The sequence below is a fragment of the Cydia fagiglandana genome, chromosome Z (genome assembly GCF_963556715.1).
Source record: "Cydia fagiglandana chromosome Z, ilCydFagi1.1, whole genome shotgun sequence".
Lineage (NCBI taxonomy): Eukaryota > Metazoa > Arthropoda > Insecta > Lepidoptera > Tortricidae > Cydia > Cydia fagiglandana.
Window position 1 is genome coordinate 21,504,312 of NC_085959.1, and position 20,761 is coordinate 21,525,072.

Consider the following 20,761-nt stretch of genomic DNA (forward strand, 5'->3'; position numbering starts at 1 on the left):
ATTAATTATTTATCGTGAAAATTATATGCTATTAAGACCTAAACTGTACAATAGCCTATTCACATATTACCTATGTACCTACCATGGCGTATTGCTTTTATAAAAAAAGTTTTTACTCGACTTCCGAACTTTGCGTCAAAACCGGGACTTCTTGTTCCAAGGATAAAACAAATTGTTGTACCTTTAAGAAGTTTTATTTATGACTCAGAAGTTCATAGTTATTCATTCCGTTATTCGAGGAAGCATTCCAGTTACACTTAGTATTTTTTCTAAGCCTGGTATTCTAATTAGCACATTTTGGAAGATATTTTTTGTCTCTTTTGTGATAACGTAATCTAGCATTAGTCGATTATTGGTATACCTAGTTAAGATCTACGCAATAATACGCATTGCTGAATTTGGACGCAAGTACTTTTTTAAATGTTAGTTTGAAAGGGATGTTTATATTTTATTATTACCTATTTTTATATTTAGGGACAGTACTTTAACTTAGTACTTTTGTCGTTGTACGAATACGAATAATACCTTGTGAGAAACTAAGTGAACTATTCCGGTTATAAAATGTATAAATCTTTATGTTTTGGGATGTTCGAAGAAAATTGTTTAGGCCTCGTAGGTTAGTTAGGTTAGTAGGTTCGTGTTCTTCTCTCACTATCACTGAGCGTAAGGGTAACATTCCATTTCTAACCGCAGCTGCATTACTAGTACTGAACGCGTCGCTGTTATTGTCAATTAGCATAGTAAAATGAACAGCATTGCAGCTGTTTTTGGAAATGGACTGTCACCTTAAGCGTGAGCGAGGTGGATGTGCGTGATCGGGACCGCCGATATCATCTTGTTGATTTTTTTTGTGGGTAACAATGAGTTCCCCCATGCTCATTTTATTTTTATAAAGAATATTAATTTCTATTTTTTTATATCTTGAGTTTTTAAAGTACATTTTTAACCTATGTATATTTTTTTTATATCGGGCGAAAGTGAAAAACTCAGGAATCGCTGAAGTCCCTAAATAAAGGCTACAAGAATTGTAATTGAATTTTTGGCAACCATATAGTGATCTAAAATAGGGGTACGATTTTTCAAATACTCTGTTCTCTGAGCATATTTAATAATTAATTAATTTAATGGTTATGTACGTTAGTAATTAAAAAAAATACGACTATCTTTTTAATATACGGCGTATTCGAATATATTATTGTGGCATCACTAATTATTTACATATTGAAAACACATTACAGTTTGGCTGTTTTTATGCTATAATTCTTTAACATTATTATAGCATTTGTAATATAACACAGCGATAATGAAAAGAACATAGCTATAATTCCTTATGAAATTGAACACCATTTCAATGGGAAGGAGTTGCAAATTGAACTCGTATTGCGGCCGCATAGAGAACAACTGTACCTAACCGCGAGCACGCGTCACGTCCCAGTAAACTATAATCTTAAATATAAATTAAGTATTGCAAGTGCCGTGAATTTTATAACGTCTACATATTTTTAATTTCACGCACAAATAAAATATTAATTAAAAACAAATCTTGCATTACAATACAAAGAAAATTAAATACATTTATGCGTTTTAGATTAATGAAATAAACTATGTTTTCATATTTTAATCTATACCAAGCATAAACGTAGACCGTGCATGTATAAGTAATTGTTGGTACCACGTTGGTATATGTATATTGACTATCCATCCATAACAGTTTTTTAATGTGAAAGTAAAACTGTCTGTTGCATTTTCACGGCATGTAGAGTGGTTATGCTTAATAAATTAAATCATTATCGGATGATACCTATACCGGGTCTGTCCTGTAATAGGAGCAAAAATTTAAACTGCAGAATGTACTCCTCGAACTTACTTTACAACGACTTTTTAAAATAACTTGTGTTTTTATTTTTAGTGCGCTTTCAAGTTTATTCTAAGACGCTATGTATTACAAATTTTGTTATGTTTAAGGCGTGACAAGTACCTAACGTGAATTACAATGATTATGCCGTATACATTGAAGATAATATTTAATTTGCATGCAAATACAACTTAATTTTTTTATAGTTGTTTAACAAAAATGTCAATAAGTACAATTTATGTTTTTATTATTTGCTCATGTTACAATCCACACCCGGTATAATATGTCTAGATAACACAGTCATGGACTAAGTATACATTTAATGACGTCATACTCAAACGAGACCGGACTACCTACAAACATTAATATATGTATGTAATATAGTTGGTATATTACATACATATATTTATCTTAATACAAATAATAAGCTCATGCAGCCATGCCTTCAACCAGTAAGTAGCTGCCATTATAGCTTATTACCGACTGCCTCATTTAAACGGTAGGTAGACCTGTTGTAGCTGATGGTTCCAATTCCAGGTACGCTGGACTAGCTTGGATTCGCTCCCTTCATCCCCCAGTAAACTTCCAAATAACTAAAGTAAACAGACTGTGTTAAACTTCCAAATAACTAAAGTAGTTAGGACTGTGTTAAGCTCGCCCCCCCCCCACCCCTTTAACGGTTGGACAACATAGCTTAACATAGCTTACATTCTTCATAATAGTTACTTACTTCTTAGATGCCCGTGACAATAATATACAGAGCCCGCTCAGCAATATGTTATAGGTATATTTGCTACACACAATGATCATTGCTGCGATAAACGTCAGTTTCAATAAATGTTAACAAATGTTTCATATACCTAAAGAGGTGACATAATTAAGCACCTACTAATTATTAAGTTATAAGATTTACAACGATAAACCTAAATATTACAAAGAGTCTTCTAATTGATTTACGGCGTGATAAGCAGTGTTGCCAACTCGGATTTTGAAAAAATGCTAGACTAATGTCTAGATTATGCCAAAGATTTTTGAAACACCTATGCTAAAAAAATGCTAAAATATCACTTGAAATTAGACACTTAAAACACATACATTTTTCAAAATTACCGCCTTTCTCTACTGACAAGATCTGCTTGACCAACTTTATATAGTCCGTTGACGTCCATCCGTCCACAAAAGTCAAAATTCATATGAAAATATGAACCACATAAGGCGATGGCGCCAGGATGGCGCATATTGTTGCTGCCAAGTTGGTGCAAATTTGGCTTAGACTAAATTATGCTAAAAAATATGCCAGATGCTAAATGGAAAATTTTGGTGCCAAAGCGAGTGAAAATATGCCAGATCTGGCATCATTTATGCCAAGTTGGCAACACTGGTGATAAGTTATATATGAACAAAGAACTTAAAGGATTCCGTCACCGCCATTAAAAGGTTAGGTCATAGAGACTTATTCACGAAATAACCGCGAGAATAAAGCGAAATGGACCGCCAGTGAATCATGCCATAACAAACATAATTATCGTTATCTTTACGAGCAATGAACAACGATTGTTTCACCAACGTCCAGTATTTTATTTTAAATCTTTGCCAGCACTTGATTAAGTAGTAATTAGGGCACAGGTTTCTATAATAGGTACTTACAGTTACACAGGCCTGTTTCATAGATTTTTAGGGTTCCGTACCCAAAGGGTAAAACGAGACCCTATTACTAAGACTTCGCTGTCCGTCCGTCCGTCCGTCCGTCCGTCTGTCACCAGGCTGTATCTCACGAACCGTGATAGCTAGACAGTTGAAATTTTCACAGATGATGTATTTCTGTTGCCGCTATAACAACAAATACTAAAAAAATAAAGATTTAAATGGGGCTCCCATAAAATAAAGATTTAAATGGGGCTCCCATACAACAAACGTGATTTTTGACCAAAGTTAAGCAACGTCGGGAGGGGTCAGTACTTGGATGGGTGACCGTTTTCTTTTTGCTTTTTTTTGTTTTTTTTTTGCATTATGGTACGGAACCCTTCGTGCGCGAGTCCGACTCGCACTTGCCCGGTTTTTTATATCGTATGGTGTAGGGAAACAAGTATAGAAAGACCTATTGGGTTTGTATGTGTATACAACTATAAGTATATGCGTTGTTTTCGTATTAAGAATAACGGCGAATTAAATATTCATGGTGGTTCACGTAACCTGATGGTACTCGTAAACGGATTTCTAGTGACATTACCTTAAAATCTTCAGCAACGGAGAAATAATGTACCTAAACTAAATATTATGGTTCTTTTGAAAGATTTTTAGTAATGAATGTACTAAGCCAATTTCGATGAAGTTTATGGATGACCCGAGTGATATGACAAGAGCTACATTTTAACTGACTTCTAAAAGAGCCTCCTCGTTATACTTATTAGGTATACCTGTTTTATTGTTTATCGATTGGCTAGAACACATGAAAAAAAAGCCCTCTCTACCGATGGTACAAAGCTATAAAATGTTTGTTAAAAGAAAACAAGAAAAACTTTTAAACTTGGAACAACTTGGAATAAATACAACTTTTAAAAGGGTTTATCGAGAAACCCTAAACTTGACTTAGGTATTTTAAAAAATAACAAATAATGAACCTATAACCCACATAAATGTTTATTTCGATAATACATGCGAATTACAACGATAACATCTAGCTGGTACCCAACTAACAAGTTTTAATAACGCACTAGTAAAATTGCATTGAAGCAATGTACTTAATAATATTATTTTGAATGTTCGCTGTGCTGCTAGTTAGGCCGCACCAAATAACGCAATAAAAACACGCGCTTATCTCGACTCCTTCGCCCATATTAACTTAACAGAATTAATCGAACAGCGACTACAATAAATAGTCTTATCGTTCGGCATAAATTAATCTCGAGGCTAATACATATTTTTTTCGATGTACTTTTTTAATTACGCACGTTAATTGAAATACGTACGGCACGTGTATATTTGCACAGTTAATATCGCACGACTTATACATGGAATTGTGTCATAAATGCGTATTTACCTACTAGATGTGCTTTGAAAAGAAACTAATCAACATTATGATGATGAGAAAGAAATAATTAAAAACTTGTGACCTTCCTTATACACACGTAATACACATATAACTATAGTACCTATTTTATTTTCAGTAAATACGTGTTATAGGTACAGTGGAATTATATTGGAATTACATTTGGGAGCTGTGGTCATGGTCACCTATCAGTGACTAAGCACCTTGTGTACCTACAAAATAAATATTAGCAAAAAAGAGTAGAAATTAAAAAGTGGCAACACTTTAGTATGGTCCCGTTCTTTTATGTAAATTGATTTGAAAGGGACAACACTACAGTGTTGCCACTTTTTAATTTCTACTCTTTTTTGCCAGACTGTATATTTAAATTCCAATGCCGCTGAGTGCGAAGGCAATTCAAAATTAAGTGACATTTTCATACTAGTACTAGTATCAACCGATAATTAAAAAAAAGTATCACCTGGTCCTAGATAATAATCTCACCTAGCAAATTTGTGTTTCAAACAAGGGGTTTTTCCGGAAGCATTGAAGCAAGCACTAATCACTCCAGTGTTCAAGAGTGGGGATAGAAGTGATATTTCTAATTATAGGCCTATATCGGTACTGCCAGCCATTTCTAAAATTTTGGAAAAACTATTAAATGCGCGACTGATGGCATTTCTAAATAAATTTCAACTACTCTCGAATTCTCAATATGGGTTCAGACAGGGTATCTCCACTGAAGATGCGGTTCTGGATCTTTCATCTTTGATCGCAGAGAAAGTGGACAAAGGTAAAAAATGTATCACTGCATTTTTGGATCTCAAAAAAGCTTTTGATACCGTGTCTGTCCCCATACTTGTCAAGACTCTAGAAGACATGGGTATCAGAGGTGTCCCTTTGTCCCTTTTCAAAAGTTACTTGCATAACCGCAAGCAAAGGGTAAAAATAGGGAACCACGTTAGTGACGAGTGCACTATAACTTATGGAGTCCCACAGGGCAGTGTTCTTGGTCCTACCCTATTTTTAATATATATTAATCAGCTCTGCTGTATGGAAATTGGTAAGGGAACGATTTTCACGTACGCAGATGATACTGCTATTGTATTCTCGGGAGATACGTGGGATGACGTGCGGATATCAACTGAACGTGGGCTCACAAAGGTTGCAAATTGGTTGCAAGAACATCTACTTACCTTAAATACAAGTAAAACATATTACATTTGCTTTACGAATTACAACCGAACACAACCAGATAGTGGCTTTTCTCTGAAAATACATACTTGCTCTGAGTCAACACAAAGTAACTGTTCCTGTGCGACTATAACTAAAGCTGAGAGTACGAAATATTTGGGTGTTGTAGTAGATCAGCGCTTAACATGGCACGTTCATGCAGAGCTTATTATGTCTCGTATACGCAAACTCATTTGGGTTTTTAAAAACTTGAGACATGTTGCAACTAAAACCCTCCTCAATCAAATATATGTTACGCTAGCACAATCAGTACTAACTTACTGTGTTCCCATATGGGGTGGTGCAACAAAAACTAGGAGCTTGAAAGAGCACAACGGTCATTACTCAAAGTTATTTATTTTAAACCGTATAGATTTCCGACAACCGAATTATACAAAACCTGTGATCTACTGTCCGTTAGAAAATTGTATGTATTACAAATAGTCATAAAAAAACATAAAACTACCACCTTCTCACCGGATGTTACAGCTAGTCGAAAAAAAAAGACCCGAATTATCCCTATACCGTCCACGAGCACCGTATTTGCGAGACGACAACATGCATCTCGATCTGCTAAATTATACAACAATATCAACGAACACCTAGACATATATCCCACTACATTATATGAGTGTAAGAGTATGGTAATAAAATGGTTAAAATCTAAGACCTATAAAGATATTGAAGACTTAATAGAATAGCATAGGAAAATAAAAAAAAAAATATATATATATATATATATATATATATATATAGGTATACATATACTGCATAATCTGAAACTACACACAGCAGAAAACACACACACACACACACACACACACACACACACACACACACACACACACACACGCGCGAGAGTATTCCTTGTATAAACTTAGCTTTAATTACTTACTTATAAGTCATGTACTTAAGATTCAAAATTGTTAACCCTATGTGGAAGAGCGGTTGTCTCTTAATACAGGTATCTTGAATACTTAAAAAGAGGCACCAGCATGAATACTGAAATGTTACTTTATGTTACTGAATAAACTTTTTTTTTTTTTTTTTAGTTTCCCTCAACAGAAACGCCCGTTATATTCGAATTCCACATAACACATGTTTTCCACAGTTTTATATTAGATTTATAATTTTAGGGTTGCGTACCTCATAAGCAAGAAACGGAACCCTTCTAAGATCACTCTTCTGTGTCAGAGAGATGGAAAGACAGAGTACTAAGAGTACTAAGTTAGTCATAGCCAAGCCAATTTGCTTCGAAACTACCCAACCGATTAAGATATGTAAATTTGTAACCCAAAGACGGGCGTGAAAATAAATGAATTCTAATCTAATCATTAACCACTCAATGAATTAAATTAATAATATCTACTTTGCAAAATATTGTGTTATAAGGAACTCTCGGGGCGCGAATCTGGCTCAGACTTCGCCAGTTTTTTTTATTGTTTATTGCTTTGTTATTTAATTCCTACAGAACTCAAATCATTCTTCTAAATATATTATTAAATATACCAATATTTTTAAACTTGTGCCCCATTTATGTGCGTCGGATCCTGAACTAAACAAATACACGTACCTAGTATTAGTAGGTAGGTACCTAGCTACTTTGTACGACACTCACCCGGGATCACAGAGGTATCTTGAGGGTCAGAGAATCTGACCACTAGCCACATGTGCAAGCAAGAAGTGATGACGTAAGCTTGTGTCACTAAGCTTGTGTGTAAATTGTCTCTGAATTACGAAAGATAATATTATAACATCTTATACCTACATTTAAACGAGCAATTCTTGTATATTTATATACTTATAGGTATATTTCGGGGATCTCGGAAGCGGCTCTAACAATTTCGATGAAATTTGCTATATGGGGGGTTTCGGGGGCGAAAATTTTCCCCAGATACTTATACTTATTTATAGATGAGGCATATTCCAATCATAACACTTTTCTAATAAAGGCTTTTAATTATTAGTATTTGTCTACGTCTAGCGCCGCCTTTTCCGAAACATACTTAACACTGGACAGGGTGGAGGGTTTTAGTCCTTAGGCAGCTGGAGCAATCCCAGCTGAGTCGGACATGCTGCCAAAACCGGGCTAGCAGTGTCCAATGAGGATTACCTCCACCTCTGACGAAAAAAACCCCGACCACAGGGTAGACCAAAAAAAGAGATGGCCGGATGTCGCGAAAGCAGATATGAGCGTGAACGGGCTCACACGAGAGGGCGCTGAGGGTCACGCAAAGTGGAGAAAGGAAAGTAGGAAAGCGGATCCCGGCAAAGGCCGGGATAACGCTAGGTAGAAGTAGAAGATTGTCTACATTTACGTCAGTCTTCTTTAGTTTTATCACTGAGGAAAACTTACCAACAAGTAATAGGTAATAACAAATCATAATCAATACCTCACACCTAGCATGTTGGAACGCGAACGTGAGAAAGCATCACGCATTCTCAACCCACTCTTTTACATAAGTCAACTTGATTTGTACAGTAAAATGGGGTTAGTTGGGACACATCCCAAGTTCAAACCTGAATAAAAGTTAATTTTTATATGTGGCACGTTGATTTATATGCTTGAAAAGTGTTGCAGTAGTATGAACTTTAGTTTTTCAATGATAAACTGTCGTTTCATTTCCGAGATTCAATGATAAACACAAAATATTTAGCAACAAATCCCAGCTCACCCCATAGTCGGGGTCAGGGGGGATAGGAATTGAGTGAAATGAGACAATTGCTAGAATTGACATAATGTTACAATAGCTTGACTTCTCAAGAGAATAAAGTATTTACGTAATAATGTGATAACTCTGGTCTAAAAATACCATCTCACCCCATTCATAACCCAACTGCCCTCGTAATCCCTACTCACCTCATTTTACGGTAATAAGTGAAAAATAACCGACCGACTAGTCCACACACAGCCTCTATAGATAAGCCCACAAACGTTCTACCTCTGGGAAGAGACTTCTTTGTAAGATGAACACAGATTACTTTTTTACGAGTATGGATGTTTTCTGTGTATTTGTGTAAATAAAAGCTTGTACCTATAAGTTTTTGGCAAAATTTTCATTTTTGGTACAAGCTTTTATCGCTGACTGTACTTTTCTTTCCACATGCAATTAATACTCATCGAGACAATTCTAAAAACCCCAAACACAATTAGGTTTAGTTGTTTTATCACAGAGTTCCTATGGCCACCTCTGGTCTCCATCATCACATCAGCTCGATTACACCATAATATTGCATTGTCATCCGATTTATACATGCATGCAAAATTTCGTCAGCTCAATCGGAAACCGGGAAGTGGATCAAATTTAACTTGCAAGATTTGATTACACACAGACAGACAGACAGACAACGGTCAGGTAAAACTAAATAAAAGCTTGTAATAAAATAGGCGAAGTTGGGGACGGGTGGCAAAATTAGGTTATTCTAGAAATTTTACTATTTTGTTACTATAATTAAACTACTTTAACGCAGCTCAACGTGTATTTCTTAGTAAAATTATTATAGGTGTTAATAACTTGGACAAAACTGGGCACCAACGGTAAAGTCAGAGTTATGGCAACATTCCATTTCTAACCGCAGCTGCACTACCGGTACTCAACGCGTCGCTGTCATTGTCAATTCGCATAGTAAAATTGACAGTAATGCAGCTACGGTTAGAAATGGAATATTACCCTTACCGAGAGCAGCGTTCTCGAGGGCATGTGGAAACGTAAGCGACGAGTCTATGTTTGAAGTCCAGTGACACCTATACGAGTATCTACCCTCAGCCTTACACCGGTGTGGCCCTTGAGCCATCCTAGATGCCGTTTTTTGTGGGGGCCCATTTTGTGGGGGCCCATCTTGTGGGAGCCCATCTTGTGGGGGCGAGTCACCGTCTGACTGAATAAAATTGTATAGGTACCATTTTATTAGGCAGGTTTTAAATACCATAAATAACCCAGTATTTAGTCCATCGCTTTCAACAAATAGCCTAGTTCTTTTTTAGATTCCATCTACTCCCAATAGTCCTAACACCCTCACGGGTGCTGTCTCTGCGTGTGCCCCATGACATGTGTACAAGGACAGCATATGCTCGGTGTACAGTCGCCATCAGATATATCGGAGCGGCCAAGGTGCTCACAAATATCTGAGCACGCCTCTATTGTCAAGGCGTTAGAGTGCTTGTTCAGATATTGTAAACACCTTGGCCGCTCCGATATATCTGATGGCGACTGTACCTACCCCTTTCATTTCATTAAAGTGTAAAGGTTTCTACGTGTTGGTTTCGGCTCCGCGCACGCCTCCCAACCCGGACCGTTGTTACGTAATGAAAAGAAATACATAGGTACATTAATAATAATATAATTACTTTGTAGATGTAGGTAGAATTAATTGATTTATAAACTACCTAACTTATGAAATATGAAAAGGTTAGGTAAGTACTTATTTCTTCTTGGCGGTGAAATTGTAAGTTACCTACCTACGAGTACATTGTACTGAACAAATAGTACAAAAAGTTGACTAGGCGTTCACTCGTAAAACTTTTAAACTGCCTGTTACAATTTACCTTATACAAACGTGTATGTAGTACGTGAATAATGCAAACATTCACTTATCTATGTTGATTTCGTCGGTAATTGTACTGAAACAATATCCTTTTGTTAACAGAGAGACCTAGTTTTGGTCTCAAAACACTAAATTATACAACACTCTGTTAACAATAGCTAGTGTTTCTACCAAGTTATATTTTAAATGAAAGCTCTCGTAATCCTGGAGATTTAACTTTGTAAACAGCACAGTAGCAAAGTAAACGCACTCGCCTGCATTTGCTTAGTTAAACCCAGTATTATTTGGCCTATTTACGCAATACTTAATAATGAATTTGTTTGTCTTAACTAAACCGTACGATAAAGTTATGGAGATATGAATTGTTCAAAGGGAAATGGCGTCGTACATGGCGTCTTGGGGCAGTAAGGTGCTTACATGCTTGATATATTAATTTTATTGAGCATCACATCAGATACGTCAATTTTCAAGGATGTCAGAGGATTAGTGGGCTAACTAGATAAGTACCTATAATCTGTATAATCATTGACTCAGGCAATAGTGACATCTGCCACTATTAAAAACACTAACAGTTGTGTAGTCACGGTCTCCAGTGTATCGATCTTTAAATGTATATGTCGCAGTTTGTTGCAGTTAATCTAACCAAAAGGAAATAAAAATAAGTAAGGTTATGAGGCTCACTCCACACACTAGGTACAATCCTTGCTTAAATAAAAAATTAGGTACGTATTGTAAAACATATCAGAAATTTTTGCTTCAAACTTATTAAACTTGAATCTTATTTGAAGTAAGTTTTCGCAAATCTCGCTTAAGTGATTATAAGTTTTTATCAATGTTGGTCTGACTGAGCACTCTAATAGAATACTAACAAAAAGGAGAGATGTAATACTATGTAATTTAATATGTTATGTCTTTCACAATGGTGTTCCGGACATTTGGGAGGCGTGCGCGGAGCCGAAGCCAACACGTAGAGACCGTTACTTTTACCCTACCTAACCCACTAAGATTGGTTTAAGCAATTGGTACTATTAGTAATGTGTTTAAGTTTATCTTATTACAATACTCGAACGAACCACCCGAAAAACTAGTCTAACAGCAGATAGTTGTCCATCAATATACATTTGTTGAATGGATAGGCATCCTCCAATATTTATTTTTTTTGTTTAAATAGCATTTATGTTCTATTCCAGGGCTCTCCAAACCCCGGTCCGCAGGTCAAATCCGGCCCGCGAAGCGTTCTAATCCGGCCCGCCGACAGCGTTCCAACCCGGCCCGCAGGAGCGAGGCTCCAGGGGTTCAGCCCTAACACTGCAGCAACCAGACCCCTCGGCGCCAACGGTGGCCCGCGCGAAAGTTTTTGAGGCGCACTATGGCCCTCAGGTAAAAAAGTTTGGAGACCCCTGTTCTATTCGTACAGTCAAGGAATTTAAATTCCGACCCATTTCGTACTTTGTCACAGTGACAACCGTATGAGGTCTCTAGCGGCTTTCATATTGATTGTCACTGTGACAAAGTACGAAATGGGTCGGAATTTAAATTCCTTGACTGTACCTAGTTTAGTAGAGTTTCATTAACATATTGCCTTATGACACCCTATCCTATGTGCGGAGCACAAGGCAAAGCAAGAGTATCCGAAATAAACTTTCACATTAACCGTAAAGTAGTAAAGTCTAAAATAAATTTAATTACGTAATGCGATACGGAGCAGAAAGTTTTGCGTAGGGGGCGGCGGGGGAAAACTTTTACGAGCGTGGCCGCGCGGGGCAGGGGGGCGCAACCCTTCGCACCGACCATTCTAGCATTATCCCTTAAATGCATAGTGTTGCCAAATGACTACAAAGCATTAGAAACCTCAAAGATTTAAAAAAAGGCTTACGTTCTTGAACGCACCTTTATACCAAACGTCAAGACATTAGTAGTAGGGTAATGATTTAAGGGTTAAATTCACGCAATATTCTTAATTTATAAAAATTACATCCATTTTAAGACGAAAAGTTGGAAAGCTTGGAAAAATTCAGAGGTTGATAATTTTTTGTATGTCATTTTGAACGGTGCCTTCGGAGTTTGTAATTATTTTATATTTAAAAACTTTATCATAGGTATATCACAAATAGTGTACCTTTGTAATGGTTGTAAAAAAAATCATATATCTATTACTAAAAATTACATATATTTACATAAATATGATTTAGCCAATTCAACTTCTAACACTGATTTCGCAGTGAAAAACTAAGTTCTATTTTTAGTGTTCCGTACAAAACTTTGTTTACGGAACACTTATGGGATCACTTCGGTCTTGTTTTACTATATTTCCAAGAATCGGCACACAATTATTGTGATACATAACTATATTAATTTCGGGCAAAAAGAAAAAGTCATGCATTTAAGGGTTATAACGGGTTGGCTTAAAGTAATGAGAATTTTCGTTTTCGGAAATATAAAAAAAAAGACAATAGCTGTGGGTTTTCGAAATTTTACAGTGACAAACAAGAGCATATTTTAAATTACAAGAAAACATTATATATACTATAACATCTCCCACATCCGATTTCTCATAACTGTGTTCAAACCCTCTGCGTCATGCTTTGGACAACGTTTTATTTACATTCCATAACTGTTTTATTGCCGTTAATTTTAATTATTTCGGCATATTAGCTTGTTATCTATATCATGCCATCATTCACAATTGCTAACTGATTAACATTTTCATGAAATCTGCAACTGATTGATATTTAGAGAAAATTGTTTATGTATCATATTTTGGTAAAATGTATGCAATGACGTTTTTAACTGGTTTTAGGCTCTCGCGGAAAAACGACTAAACGTTTCCAACCCTAGAATATCCCCAAGACTTAAATCAATCGAAGAATTTTGGCAAATATTATATACTCTGATATGTATATTGCGATAGTAGGCAAAAATATTATAGAATAAAATAAATTTTACCGTGTAATTACAAAACGATCAGTCAGAGAGTACTTGGTAGTTTGTCCAAAGTGAAAAGCAAACGGTCAGAAGCATGTTACGTAAACTAACACAAGGGAGGCCAATTACTTCATTCTTGAATTTGGTTCTAATGTTGGATATTGCATAGTTCTTCAATATAACATCCAGAAATCCATGGCCATTGTCTTTTTGTCTTTATGTCCGAAAACAAAAATTCTCATTACTTTAAGCCAACCCGTTACAGTACATCTGACAATAAATAAGGGCTGGTTGCATCCGTGCAGCACAGAAGTCAGGAGACTCTAGATAACACTTAAAGCACTAAGCGAACAGCGAACAAACGAGACATCACTAATATTACTATAAACTATAAAGTATAAACATAACATTAGTGCGAAAAACACTTAATTTTTTTTTGTCTGACTTGCATAGTTCGATAGTTACCACTAGCTTTTCGGTGAAGGAAAATATCGTGAGGAAACCTGCATACATCTGCGAGGAAATTCAAAAGGTGTATGTGAAGTCCCCAATCCGCATTGCGCTAGCGTGGGGACTATAGATAGCCCAAGCCCTCTCGCGCATAAGAGGTGGGCTGTGCCCATAGTGGGACGGATATAGGCTGAATTATTAATTTATCTTGTCTTTTGAACTTAGTTATTCTACCTGTCTATATCTACGTGTAGGTAATTAACTGTTGTTCAGTTAAACCTGCCTACATAACATTAACTGTGAAATAGGTATACAAAATAATCATATATTTTTATTATCCCTGAAAGTAGTTAACTAAATCACTACACACTCAATCAGTCAATAAACATTTCTATCATTACGCATTTGGCATAGACATTGCAATTAGGCTTTGATTAAATTTGGTTATAACATTAAAACAATTACATTCTGCCAATCATTTAGTCGCCAATATATCTAGCCTGCTAATGCGGTCTTCATTCAAATTATTGCAATATTCGCATTTATCTGATAGCCAACTACGCATTTAGTTAAGCCACAGAATAAATAATAGTACTAGGTACAGATTTACAGAAGACTCACTCTCTAACAAAACGCGTCTGTTACGATCAGGACCGATATCGCCGCTAGGAGGCGACAGCGCCACGTGCGGCTTATGGCTAGCCACTAGCCACCAAAATTGGTGTAGAACGGATGTACTTTTAGTTACCTGTAGCAAAGCGACGAAATCGCGGAGTGAGCCAACCGCAGCACATCTACCTACGTCATGTCGATGACATTAAGGTTCAGTAAAGTGTAACTAGGCAACATATTCCGGATTAGGCATATTGTGAAAGTTAAAAACAGATCAGGTACCTTTTCATTTCTCGTACCTTTGTCATTGTTTATCTTAAATTATCTTAGACGCGGGTTGAAAGCGATACGTTTCCATCCTGAGGCAGAAAAGTGTTGTTTCTTCGATCTGCATTGCCAATCCTATGAGCGCGGGTGGAAAAAGGAAAAATATCTAATTTTTCCCAACTGGGAATAAGATAGATAATTTGTATTCACGCCTGTCCACGTCTTACACGTATTGTTATAAAAAAAGTTAACGTTGCTGCCTTTAAACTTTTCTATTATAAATAATTATATAACTATACGAGTATGAGTATAGGTAGCCCAGGATATGGCAATTCGTGAATAGATTCTATTTTCGAAAGACGAATCCACGAATTGCTTTTTCTATTCTGCCGAGGTATTAGTATACATATAAGTAGTGCTTTTCTCCAAACATCCGAAGAATTAAGAAAACTAATCAATTATTTAAGCATCAAGCATCACTCGAATCGAAACTTCACATCAAAAACAATTTCGCTCGTTAATTATTTTTTTAAAGTTTAAGGATCAACACAACTCATACCGCCATCTTAATTCAAAACAATTATGCTATAAAAGGTATAGTATGGCAAGCGAAAATTGTCAGTAGAATAAGGCGCGAAATTCAAGTTTTGTATCGAACACCGACCCTCCCTGTTCGCCTACATTTTCAAATTTGCCGTATTTTTTATTACCGGAAATGGCTCGTCAAGCTATATATGGGCACACTGTTTTTAAGTTTTTACACACCTGAGATCCTTAAATAATAAGTATTCGCACGGTGATACACAGCGGTTTTGTAAGAACGAGACATTTAAGGTCTTGCATCGCCCTATCTCACACTAACCTCGACCTAAATTGAAATGATACCTGTACCGGGTCGTGTGGACGCGGCTTTAATAATTACTGTTTGCATTGATTTTCTTATTGATTCTTGTTCTTAAAAGGTTATTCTTATTACCTTACCTATATTAGTTTTTACCAAGAAAATATATTTTGGTAAGTACAATGTTTTGGCCTTGACTGTACTTTTCTTTCCGCAGGCCACTAAAACTCATCGAGACAATTCTAACAACTCCAAACACAATTGGGTTGTGTTGTTTCATCACATAGTTCCATATGGCCACCTCCTGTCTCCATCATCAGATCAGCTCCATGGTACCATAATATTACATTGTCACCCGACTTACATATGTATCAAAAAATTACAGCTTCATCGGAAACCGGAAAGTGGGTCAAATTTAACTTACTTACAAGATTAGATTACAGTCTGTCGTTGTCTGTCTGTAATACAGACAGCCAAATGGACAAGCGAATGTAAACAAAAGCTCACCATATAAAGTAGATTAAAACAATACCTACAGTCATTGATTTTTATAATCTTCCCGACCGCTAAAACAGAACATTTTTTTTAATTGGCCATAATTCCCGTACTACTTTTGCTAAGATAAGACGAACATTTCCTAGCACATTGGGGAAAATTTAAACTAATTTATACGACGAAATTGTACTTATCATATTAATAAACCAGTTATTTCATTTATTTATTGTCAAAATAAACTTTGTTTAACGTAGGAAATTATCAAATTAACGTACTTACGCAGTCGTGAAACATAAAAAAACAGCGCAAATTGTATAAAAAGGAAAATGCTCACTAGCACTGTGACTAATTGTGAAACGGATTTAACATTTTCAATATACCTAATAATATTAGAATTTCAAATACTGCACCTACCTGCAATAATATGTTACACAACGAATGTAGCAAAAATATGAGACACGATCTTATTTGTAGAGCAATAAGAGCGTGTCACATATTTTTGCGGCCTTCGGAGAGTAACATATGCAGGTGACTGTACCAAAGTCAAAGAAATAATTTATTTGGTTTTATTCCTATTTTCTTACTCCCTTTTGGTAAATGTAATGAAAATGATTTTTGGTAAAAGTACACATTCGAAAGTCTTAGTTCCACTCGCCATACCATATCCTTAAAATAGATTAGGTACTTTAACGACTTTTTTATAAATTGTATTTTTTATCAAATATATTATATTTCAAATTATATTGATTATGTGATTTCGTCTATTTAAGTAATCCCTGAAACTGAAATGATAAGAGCGTACATACCGGGTGTGACCTGTAACACGAGCAAATAATTAAAACATAGATTGTACTCCTCAAACGGTGACACTTGTGTTCAACAACTTTTAAAAATTATGAAGTATTTCAGACTCCTTATTCTTCATACAAAATAAATATTATCTTCAATGGACGCCATCGCCACGCCATATCATTGCGATTGACGTTGCTTGTCACGCCTTAAACATAACAAAATTCGCAATACATTGCGTCTTAGAATAAACTTTAAAGTGTATTAAAAATCAAACCACAGGTTATTTTTAAAAGTTGCTGAACAAATGTTGGTCAGTATGAGGAGTAGTACAGCCTACAGTTAATTTTTTGGCTCGTATTACAGGCCACACCCGGTATAAGGCGCCTATTGTCGCTCGAACTATGAAGTTTAACTCGGAACTTGAACTAAAATGTGCGCCACCCAACATTGGCTCACAATCTAGGCGTTCTAGGATGGTATTACACCTGTCCAATTTCTTTGTCCAACGTGTATTTTGTCTCACAATTTACTTAATGAGAGAGTGAGATGCAATGACATTGACCAAGATATTGGAGAGACTAATAGTAATTTGCCATCATAAATCTCGTCTATATCTAGGTACCTATATCGATTATAAAGTCACCTCACAAAAGGAAGGAAATATAGCAAAATATATCGTAATATGTACATATGCCGAGCTTAAATATATTTTATAGCAAGGTATCTTAATGAGATGCGATGGTTTAAGATATATTATTAATTATTAATATACCGAAATATATATTCTCTATACTCTACTCTGTCAAATAGTAAGTACCTACGTAAATTATAATATGTATTGTAAGTCGCCTTGCTATTAGGTAACATGTATTTACTTATTTTAATATGTATTATACAGTGTGGAAAACTTAATGGTACCCTAAATAAAACCTTGTTTGCTCATTTTACTTAAAGGAAACATTCTTTTATTTTTAAAAAGAAACAAAGCTGCATTCAAAGGTTCTTTTAAGCCGCTTCCCTCGTCCGGGAATCGAACCGACTAAAAAAACACTAAATATTAGATTTTATGGATATTTTGTACAACAGACGAGTGTAAGACCTAATGTTTCTTGTAGAAATTTTAACATTACCGTGAACTATATCGACTAGTGGAATAAAATAGTAAAAGTTTTTTAGCTAATTAAAAAAAAACTCCAAATGCAATCTTGCAATTTTTTTAAATAAAAGAATGTTTCGTTAAGTAAAATGAGCTTAAGTTAATCCACACTGTATAGGTATTATAGCTACATCAGCGTGTAGCAACAAAATGCAGCTTGAGCTCAAAGTTGAATCACCAATGCTCCGGCAATTTGGCGTGTTTTAAGTTACGGCGGCAATCCATTGAGCGCCGGCAAGCGCACCCGCCTCCTCTCCCGCAGCGAAACCCTCCATGAAATAAAAACATAGCGTCGAAGTCGTCTCGTTTCATGTTAAACTAAATGTAAAGACGTTGCTTTTTAACATACTATTACACGTTGTATTCCCACTTCTAGCCTTAAAAGGTAGAATGGTTAATAAATTGTTTCATCCAAATGACTCGCAGTGGCTACTTAGTTGCAACTGTTTAATTCAACCCTAATTAAGTTTATCCGTTACAACTTACCTCTTTTTACAGGCATTCCTGGTGGCATTTAGCAAGCACCTGGCGAGGGGCGAGGGGCGAGAGGGCCCCGCGCCGCTGCCCAACATCGCATTTTATTTGTTTGTACCTACTCAACCTCACCGAATAAACCCTTCTATTATCTACCTATACCTACTTACTTACGTATGTTACATTCATTCAGGTTTTGGTTTTAGATAGACTCCTCAACTACTTTCATCTTTAGAGGCAATCTATTGCACTATGTAATGTAATTTGTATGCTCTATTGATTTCTTTAAGTACCAACTTATGAAAAGTACAGTTACTTAGTTTCATTTTATGTAGATATAAAAAAAGGTAAATAGGTACTTAGTAGGTAATTTTAGTGTCAACCTACTTTTCCTAAGAAGCACTAACATGATCAATAAAATACTTATTTCTTTCTTACTTCTATTGAACTAAACAAGTTAATATCTAATAAAATTACTGAAGGTGAGAATTATTCCGTAGGTACAAACATTATGAATTAATAGATCCATATACATGGACATAGATGGGCATGTAAGGTAAGGACTAACTGGGAGGCAGCGCAGAAAAAGAAAATTGACTCACCCGTTCCTCTTCGCGAATCATCTCGGCGATGCCGGGCCGGATGTCCACGTCCTCGGCCAGCAGCGGCGCCGGCGGCGCGGGCGCGTGCGCCGCGTGCTCGCCCAGCAGCTCGGCCGGCGTGCTCGGCGACCGGCGCGGGCTCGGGCCCGGGCTGCGCTCCACCGACCGGCGCCGGACCTTCGCCGGGGACTCCCCCTCGCGGCTCACCGGCCTCTTCGGCGCCCTGTCCGGCCCGCCCGGCCGCAGCACCGCGTGCTCCCCGCTCACGTCCGTCAGGCCCCTGATCTTCAGCATCTCCGCCACCTTCAGTAGCGCCGTGATCTGATCCTGCGACACGTTTATCTCCCCGCGGTACATGAAGTCCACGACCGCCTTCAGATCGCAGTACTTTATGTCGCGCATTATTATTATGGGGTGCCGGCATGGATTGTCCATGAAAAGCGTCTGGAAGTACGGGCTGCAGGCGGACAGGACCACCTTATGGGCTTTCAGGCTCTGTCCTTCACAGGCGAGGGTGACGTCCACGAAAGATTCCGTCTGAAGAAGCTGGTCGAAGCAGTTGGCGAGGTTGCTTTGGTAATTGTTCCATCTCAAGCAGAACTGCTGGGGAGACCCATCGGCGGTTTCGCGGCCCTCCATCGCCGCCCCGGGTTCGTCCTCGGCGGGCATTTTTTTATCAGTGTCGAACTCGCATCTGCAATGTTACGCGGAATTAGAACGCGCGATACGTGCGCAACATGCGACGGCACGCGAGGCACTGAGCGGGTCTCGCGGGCGACGGCGCCGAGGGGGCGGAGCGCGTGGGCGCCGGCGGGCCAATGACGAGCGCGCGCCGCCTCCGCCGCCACGCCCCCGCTCTGCGCCCCGCGCCCCGCATCGATCGCCCGCGCACCGGCGCGCGCGCACGATGCACTCTACGCTCCCTGCGTCCAACAGAACGACATCATTGCGTGCGTGCACTAAAACAATTGTACTGTAAAATTCATCATTGTATCCAATCTAATTAATTTATTTCAAGATATCATTTTATTCAATGTATGTACAAGTTTTCCTTACCCGTAAATATTTCTAGATAAAGTACTTAGTTTCATAATAGTGAAAATAATGATTTGACTAAAGCCAAACCGTAATTACTTACTTAGAAAATAAAAATTAGGTATCTCTAATAAATTGATTTCATCTTGCAATAAGTTCACGTTCAAGGGTAATAAGTTCACGCATTTTCCCGATATTCTACCCACCATTTAATTATGTAGGTACCTACCTATTTCATTATATGGGTTCACCGTGGGAGCCGTATTAAATTGCAGAAAAAGTAGTTGGCATTGCAGTAGGTAGATACTTTAATAAGGTAACCAGAGGTAACCCAACCGAAATCGAAATCTATTTACATAAGTTTTAATTTAATATCCCACACGTTAATAAAATTGTGGTTCGATTACCCAAATTAGTACCTACCAAATCTGAGGTCGGATTTTGTTATTAC

General features: G+C 37.1%; 1 protein-coding gene across 2 annotated transcripts in view; it reads right to left on the reverse strand.

Moving 5' to 3' along the window:
* LOC134679054 (protein bric-a-brac 1-like) overlaps window positions 1-20,044 on the reverse strand; it is a 209,003-nt gene extending 188,959 nt beyond the window's left edge. For both annotated transcript variants that reach the window (XM_063537883.1, XM_063537882.1), the window contains exon 1: window positions 19,276-20,044. In XM_063537883.1, coding sequence (XP_063393953.1) covers window positions 19,276-19,944 — 669 coding nt within the window. In that variant the 5' untranslated portion in view covers window positions 19,945-20,044. The remainder of the gene's footprint in view (window positions 1-19,275) is intronic.
* Between the last annotated feature and the right edge of the window lie 717 nt (window positions 20,045-20,761).